This window comes from Camelina sativa, chromosome 19 (genome assembly GCF_000633955.1).
Source record: "Camelina sativa cultivar DH55 chromosome 19, Cs, whole genome shotgun sequence".
Taxonomy (NCBI): Eukaryota; Viridiplantae; Streptophyta; class Magnoliopsida; order Brassicales; family Brassicaceae; genus Camelina; species Camelina sativa.
The window spans coordinates 2,481,548-2,489,837 of NC_025703.1; the positions used below are offsets into that span (position 1 = coordinate 2,481,548).

The 8,290-nt window shown below is 34.7% G+C and overlaps 2 protein-coding genes and 1 long non-coding RNA gene across 3 annotated transcripts; all 3 read right to left on the minus strand.

Moving 5' to 3' along the window:
• Positions 377 to 994, minus strand: LOC109130769 (patellin-3-like). Its single transcript, XM_019240785.1, has 2 exons — positions 586 to 994; positions 377 to 499 (listed from the first exon to the last, which is right to left on the minus strand). The coding sequence occupies exons 1-2, from the start codon at positions 958 to 960 to the stop codon at positions 377 to 379; spliced, it is 498 nt and encodes a 165-aa protein (XP_019096330.1). The 5' UTR covers positions 961 to 994.
• Positions 4,190 to 4,962, minus strand: LOC104764294 (patellin-3-like). Its single transcript, XM_019241229.1, has 3 exons — positions 4,837 to 4,962; positions 4,616 to 4,754; positions 4,190 to 4,519 (listed from the first exon to the last, which is right to left on the minus strand). The coding sequence occupies exons 1-3, from the start codon at positions 4,941 to 4,943 to the stop codon at positions 4,235 to 4,237; spliced, it is 531 nt and encodes a 176-aa protein (XP_019096774.1). The 5' UTR covers positions 4,944 to 4,962; the 3' UTR covers positions 4,190 to 4,234.
• Positions 6,111 to 6,627, minus strand: LOC109131006. The gene is made up of 3 exons (XR_002036745.1): positions 6,560 to 6,627; positions 6,301 to 6,462; positions 6,111 to 6,199 (listed from the first exon to the last, which is right to left on the minus strand). It is a non-coding gene; the product is annotated as an uncharacterized LOC109131006 (long non-coding RNA).

Consider the following 8,290-nt stretch of genomic DNA (forward strand, 5'->3'; position numbering starts at 1 on the left):
GGGGGGGGGGGGGGGGGGTTGAGGCCTTATTAGTTTTTAAAAAACCTCCAAAATGGACTTCAATGAGGCCCAATACGAATGTTTCATTAGAATTGGTGAATGGCCGGGCCTGGACCGATGCAATACAATATCACATTAGGGGGAGAAATGAAACTAACATGTTCACATGTGATCTCAATAGATTTGTTTTCCCCAGGTTTCAGAGCTAGCATGCACGAGATATGACCCACAGAGATATCAGTGGGGAGTATACTCAATCCTCCAAAGTTAAACGGGATTTGGTGGGGATCAATGTGCCTAAAAAAATAGGTAAACCAAATCAGAAACTCTCTATAAATCCTAACAAGAAAACACAAACAAAAAAACAAAAAAGCAATTACCTGAATAAGGTGCAAAGAGATGTTGCTGGATAGGCCACCTCAACCTCCTTAGCTGCTCTTGGTGATCTCATGTTGTTACACGCACGGACCCACCAAGGAGACTCATCCATATTAAATATCTGTAACCAGAAATTATGCTTGTAAGAAAAATGAATGGTCAGATTCTCTAGCTAGAACGGAGATAAAAATTAAAAATGTGTTCTACCTGTTTGAAGGAAAATCCAAGGTAGTACTCCTGAGCCAAGATCAAGGCTGGTTTGGCTAGTTCGGTCACGAGGTCAAGCTCTCTCTTCGACAATCCTGAAGGATTACTACTAATATCAAGAACATGAAGAAAGCTTGGAATTCTACCGGAGGTCAAATAGTGTTTCCTTATGCACTTCTCCATGAAAAGAATCCTAGTCTTCACGAAACTAGCCACATGATGCTCCGCAATTCCCCTCTCGAATCCATTGTAGAGAAAATCGTAACACACGGGGTTGCCTTCTCTGTCGTGTCTGTGCGTGAAGACGAACTCTTCAGGAACATTCAACCTACCTTCAATCTCTGCGTCGATATTGTTGTTCCTTCTCCACTCCATGGTATTCTCTAACAGGCTTAACGACTTCTCAACATTGAAATTTTTGGCTTTTAAAAATTTCATCAAAACCATTCTGCTTCCCTCACCATCCAGCAGCGGAATTCCCCATATATTGCTTTCAAGATTAGGATTCGTTTCTAAATACCTCTGCACCAATAGCCTAAATTTGGTTGCAGCTGATGCCCTTCCTCGATTCCTTGGATAGCGTCTGTTCTGAAAATTAACCACGAAACCGAAATCCTAATAATAATTAGCCAAAAATAATTGTAAAAAAAAAAAGCTATATCCCTATACAAACACAACATGCATAAGCATGCAAATTTCCAAGCAACAAGGACGTCACACTTGGGATTACATTGTGTAGTAGCAAGCGTACTGGACTATCAGTTGACAAGCACACACCAACGTTCCCAGACCATTGATTATCTGTCCCATAAATACAAACCAAAAAAAGAACGTAAAAAAACAGTCAAATATCTTAACAAAAATATATAAATATAGTAGAGATATAATAGTAATAATAATAAAGAAGTTTTCAAGGATAATGAAAGCTTACAAGGATGTATATGTCAATTTTGTAAAACAGAGAATAAGCTGTCCAAATGCTAGCGTTGATGAAGCTTAGAAACGACAACCAAAATGGCATCATGTACCTACAGCCACTAGTCTCCAACATTGTATCCTGTAGTTTTAAGCATGAAATTAAACTATATATATATACTAGATAAGATCCGCGTTATTACGTGGGTAAAAATTTAAAAAATTTATTGACAGTAATTAAATAGTAACATATATGTTTTTAGATTTTATCTTGTATTATTTTGATATTGAATATGGATTTTTCATATTTCATTTTAATACTCTTTCAGTTCATTATATAAGAATCTTAAGATTTTTTTTGCTCTATTTGATAATATTTTCCCTAGTTTCTATGTAAATTTTTTATTAATATAACAATTTATGACTATTTGAACTATGCAGTATATTTTTCTTTTGGTTAAAGTTTTATAAATGAGATAATATTTATTGTTTATTAATCTTTATCCTTTTACCCAAAAACTCTTATAGGACAGGGAGTATCATTTAGATATCTATACCATCATAATAAACCATATTTTAAGTTTAATTACACATTCCATCTTAATGCATAGAACTAAATATTTTATATCAAACACAATTAATACATGATATCAAATCTATATCTTAGTAAGAATTAAAAATACAGATAAAAATTAACAAAATATAATTTGCAAAAAAACTGAATCAATATTATTTAAGATATATTTGTTATGTTGTTATCTCATAAGTATTAATTTTACCTCATGTCATAATCAATTTTAAATGAGTGAAATTTATAAAATAAAACATATATAAAGATATAGAGACATTCTCATCAAATAACTGAAGATTCCTTCCTATAAATTATAATTTATTTCAAATTATCTCATGTTTTAACATATGCATTACAAAAATACATCTGTTGAAATTATAAAATCAAACATAAAAGAAATTACTAATATTCTTAAATGATTTTTTTTAAATGATACATATTAATATTTGAAAAAAATTAATCTAAAATAAATTTCATCGTTAGACATTCAGTTTAGTAATCACATTTAACTATCTATTTCATCGTAAAACTATAATTCACTTCTTCATGGATTAGAGTTAAATTTTTAATAATAAAAATAATATAAGCATCATATGTATACTGATTAATATTTTAAATTTAACAATAAAAATAATCATTAAAAAATCACTTACCATCCACAAAATTTTTGAAAATCCAAAAATATCCTAAATATTATTCTTCTATATGTCATAATTTCATATGTAATACTTTTGCCAATTTTCATCCATTGACCAAAAAGTCACTCCTACAAACTCATTTTTTTCCAGATATCTCATATTACTACATGCATTAAAATCTTTAAAATAAAACATGTAAAACTATACTAATACACATCATGTATTGATTTTTTTTTCTTTTTTAAGTTCACTATTCTTTCAAGGTTTTGTGTATTTACTTACAATAAAAATTTATATTACAAAGATAAATACAATTTATATCCGACTAAAATTATGTAAAATAACTTATTTTATTTTTTAACTTTGTTATTCATTATTTATGGATTAATATACATGCTGAATAAATTAAGTTTTGGCTTACACATGTTATATTTTTTTGAGAACATGTGTATAATATAATTAGCATACAATGAAAAATATATTAATTTTGTTAGTTTTCCTTTTTGATTTAGAATAATAAAATTTTTAAAATGTAAACATGTAAAATTCTGTAAATATAATTAGCTTTCCTACCACGTTTATGAGTAACTTTGACATTAAGTTTTATATAATAAGATATATATATCTAATTAATCGAAACTCATAAATAATTAGTTTATTTAGCTGTCAATGAGAAGGAAATTAAAAAGGCTTACCATGACAAGTGAAGCATGCATTAAAATGGTGAAAACGTTGCAAACAACACCGATGAATGTACGTCTAGCCGGTAAATGTTCAATGGACAAAAGGGTATACGAATAGAGTATTGCCACAATCATAACCTCAAAAATAAGACATATCCCAGTTGTCTGGATCTGCACATCAACATCAACAGAAAGCATCATCATAACTATCGAAATACATTAATATGATATAAAGAGATTTATGTAATTAAAGATGGGGTTAACATACACGTGATTCTTCGTTGCAATAGATAAAAAAGACAACCACGTAGATGACTTCGATTACAAGGCTGGTGCCGTTACTGGTGGTGACGAGAATGCTATCTTTTTGAACAAGAGGAAGACCATACAAAACCCACAAACAATATTTCATCACCATCACTACATGACGATGTTGTTGAAAATCCCCCACCGATTTATTTTTGTAAATTTGTATAAACTTTGGCCTGTATAAAATAATATTAACTAGCGTATTAACTACAATAATAATAGATACTAGTATTGTAGGACTGAAGAGAATCGAAGGGCGTGTGACAGGCCTCTTCAACGGCTCTGTATCGGCCATTGACTTGACGGCCCTGTAACTGCGACTCTATCAAAGAAGAACTCATGCTCGCTATTGGGGCAAGCATCCAGATGAAAATCGAATAATATGTGAGAGATTGAACCGTAGCATAATAGAACACCAAAAATAAATGAAAGAAAAATTCAACCAATTTTTTAGTTTTCAGTTGACCCGCCGGCTAATTGTTTCACAAGTGCTTACATCTTGATAAACAAAATGTAAAAATTGCAATAAAAATTCAGAAAACAACATGATACTTGAAAAGAAAAAAAGAAGATTCCTGGTCGATGGAATTCCTAATGGAGCATACAACTTTAATAGGCCGCTTCACCTTCACCACCTCTGTTGTCAGACCACCACAATATGCCCACCTTCGTTCAAATCTAATCAAAGCACCATCATCGCCGGTTGGTACAAAAGTTGTCTGATCTTCTTTTATCCACTCAAAAGTTCCGGGTATGAGTGATATCTGATAACTCAAGGGAACTCCACTTGATCTAAACAGGAAGTGAACTGTACATGCCTGAAAGACAATGAAGTTTAAAAGATTTTATAAGATAACTTGTACAATCACAATAAGTCTGGGGTCGATGCAATTAGGGGGAGAAATGAAACTAACCTGTTCACATGTGATCTCAATGGATTTGTCTTCCCCAGGTTTCAGAGCTAGCATGGACGAGTTATGACCCACAGAGATATCAGTTGGGAGTATACTCAATCCTCCAAACTTAAACGGGATTTGGTGGGGATCAATGTGCCTACAAAATAGGTAAACCAAATCAGAAACTCTCTACAGATCATAACAAAAAAACACAAACAAAGAAACAAAAAAGCAATTACCTGAATAAGGTGCAAACAGATGTCGCTGGATAGGCCACCTCAACCTCCTTAGCCCCTCGTGCTCTCATGTTGTTACACGCACGGACCCACCAAGGACACTCCTCCATAATAAATATTTGTAACCAGAAATTATGCTTGTAAGAAAAATGAATGGTCAGATTCTCTAGCTAGAACGGAGATGAAAATTAAAAATGTGTTCTACCTGTTTGAAGGCAAATCCAGGGTAGTACTCCTGAGCCAAGATCAAGGCTGGTTTGACTAGTTCGGTCACCAGGTCAAGCTCTCTCTTCGACAATCCTCCAGGATTACTACTAATATCAAGAACATGAAGAAAGCTGGGAATTCTACGGGAGGTCAAATACTGTTTCCTTATGCACTTCTCCATGAAAAGAATCCTAGTCTTCACGAAACTAGCCACATGATGCTCCGCAGTTCGCTCATCACTGAAATGGACCCTCTCGAATCCATCGTAGACCAAATCGTAACACACCGGGTTGCCTTCTCGGTCGTGTCCGTGCATGAAGACGAACTCTTCAGAAACATTCATCCTACCTTCAATCTCTACGTCGATATTGTTGTTCCTTCTCCACTCCATGGTATTCTCTAACAGGCTTAAAGACTTCTCGGCATTGAAATTTTTGGCTTTTAAAAATTTCAACAAAACCATTCTGCTTCCCTCACCATCAAGCAGCGGGATTCCCCATATACTGCTTTCAAAATTAGGGTTCGTTTCTAAATAACTCTTCACCAATATCCTAAATTCTTTAAGGGCTTGCCTCTTTGAACCTGAATTTTTTTCTTCAACTATCGGCTGATGCCGTCCCGGTTGTGGCTGATGCCATCTCGGTTGGGTCTGATGGCCTTCCTCGATTTCTCGGATAGCGTCCGTTCTGAAAATTAACCACGAAATCGATATCCTAATAATAATTAGCCAAAAATAATTGTAAAAAAAAAGCTATATCCCTATACAAACACAACATGCATAAGCATGCAAATTTCCAAGCAACAAGGACGTCACACTTGGGATTACATTGTGTAGTAGCAAGCGTACTGGACTATCAGTTGACAAGCACACACCAACGTTCCCAAACCATTGATTACCTGTCCCATAAATACAAACAAAAAAAAAACTTAAAAAAACAGTCAAATATCTTAACAAAAAAAAATAATATATATATATATATAATAGTAATAAGTAATAACAATAAACAAGTTTTCAAGGATAATGAAAGCTTACAAGGATGTATATGTCAATTTTGTAAAACAAAGAATAAGCTGTCCAAATGCTAGCGTTGATGAAGCTAAGAAACGACAACCAAAATGGCATCATGTACCTACAACCACTAGTCTCCAACATTGTATCCTGTAGTTTTACGCATGAAATTAATATATATCTAATTAATCGAAACTCATAAATAATTAGTTTATTTAGCTGTCAATGAGAAGGAAATTAAAAAGGCTTACCATCATGACAAGTGAAGCATGCATAAAAATGGTGAAAACGTTGCAAACAACACCGATGAATGTACGTCTAGCCGGTAAATGTTCAATGGACAAAAGGGTATACGAATAGAGTATTGCCACAATCATAACCTCAAAAATAAGACATATCCCAGTTGTCTGGATCTGCACATCAACATCAACAGAAAGCATCATCATAATTATCAAAATACATTAATATGATATAAAGAGATTTATGTAATTAAAAATGGGGTTAACATACACGTGATTCATCGTTGCAATAGATAAAAAAGACAACCACGTAGATGACTTCGATTACAAGGCTGGTGCCGTTACTGGTGGTGACGAGAATGCTATCTTTTTGAACAAGAGGAAGACCATACAAAACCCACAAAGAACATTTCATCACCATCACTACATGACGATGTTGTTGAAAATCCCCCACCGATTTATTTTTGTAAATTTGTATAAACTTTGGCTTGTATACAATAATAATACTATTAACTAGCGTATTAACTACAATAATAATAGATACTAGTACTCCTGGAAACTAACTAAACAAATGAAAAAACGGGGAAAATAATTAAATAAAAAGAGAGAGAGAAGAATTATATATACATTTGTGAGAGGGATATCAAAAAGGATAAAACATTGCCTGCATCATGCCATAAAAAATTTATAGGTCAGTAACAGTTCTGGAGAAATTGTGCTAATTAAATCTCGCTCTCAATAAGTAATTATGTTTTATAGTATGTGAATAGAATCGATCGAGAAAGGATTAGGATAAACAAATCAGAAATAAATAAATTAAAAACTTATATCTACTGTAGAAGATGAGTCTTATTGATAAACGATATCGTTACAGAGGTATATATAGTTGAACAGAGAGAACATTCTAGACTAGAGAGTATAAACAGAACATTCTATATACAGCATGATACGGAATATTGAGTAATGAAGAGCGTGTCCCTTGCATATCAAGGTGTATCCTTAACATGCCCTCTCAAGATGGAGGGCCGGCAGACACTCCAATCTTGTGACGTAAGTGAATGAACGGTGTACGTGGAAGAGGCTTTGTCAAAGCATCGGCTAGCTGATCTTTGGTGTTAACGTGACAGACACGAAGCTGCCCTTGCTGAATCTGCCCTCTAACGAAATGATAATCTAAAGCAAGATGCTTCATGCGGGAGTGAAACACTGGGTTTGCACAGAGGAAGGTGGCACCGACGTTATCACAGTAAACTGTCGGTATAACTCGGATATGTACACCCAGCTCGGTTAAGAGATTGCAAATCCAACGAAGTTCTGCAGAGGTATTGGCAATAGCCCTGTATTCGGCTTCAGTGGAAGAGCGAGCAACCGTTTTCTGCTTCTTTGCGGACCAGGAGACAGGATGAGTACCCATGTAGACAATATAGGCGTTTGTTGAGACATAGTCATCCCTGTCGCCTGCCCAATCAGCATCGGAGTAGGCATGGAGAGTGAGGGTATTCTTGGCAGCAAAGAAAAGACCATGAGTTGTTGTTCCCGCTAGATAACGAAGTACCCGTTTTGCAGCTTGCCAGTGTTCTTGAGTCGGGCAGTGCATAAATTGAGACAAGCGGTTGACAACATAGCTAATATCGAGCCTTGTAAAGGAAAGATATTGTAAACTTCCAACAAGACGGCGATAGTCTGTACCATCGGGAAGAGGAGAGCCAGATTTGAGAGTAAGCTTCAGAGCGGATGCCATTGGAGTTGCAACAGGCTTGGCATATAGCATATTGTAACGATGAAGTAAGTCGATGATATACTTGCGCTGACAAAGATGCAAACCTTTAGCAGTACGATGAGCTTCAATTCCCAGAAATTAGTTAAGCTCCTCTGGATCCTTAACGGAGAATCGATCAGCAAGAGAGTGAAGAACTTGTTGAATGGAGGAAGTGTCATTACCAGTGATGAGAATATCGTCAACGTATACTAAGAGATAGACACATGTTTTGCCGTGTCGGAG

What these genes read in the sequence shown, in the direction of transcription:
- LOC104764294 (XM_019241229.1), bottom strand. Translation starts at nt 4,943, where the DNA reads ATGGAGGAGTGTCCTTGGTGGGTCCGTGCGTGTAACAACATGAGAGCA. An exon ending in TCTGTTTGCACCTTATTCAG is followed by an intron (nt 4,755 to 4,836) that starts GTAATTGCTTTT and finishes CCTATTTTGTAG; the next exon opens with GCACATTGATCCCCACCAAA. An exon ending in TTGAGATCACATGTGAACAG is followed by an intron (nt 4,520 to 4,615) that starts GTTAGTTTCATT and finishes ATTGTCTTTCAG; the next exon opens with GCATGTACAGTTCACTTCCT.
- LOC109130769 (XM_019240785.1), bottom strand. Translation starts at nt 960, where the DNA reads ATGGAGTGGAGAAGGAACAACAATATCGACGCAGAGATTGAAGGTAGG. An exon ending in TTGGATTTTCCTTCAAACAG is followed by an intron (nt 500 to 585) that starts GTAGAACACATT and finishes TTCTGGTTACAG; the next exon opens with ATATTTAATATGGATGAGTC.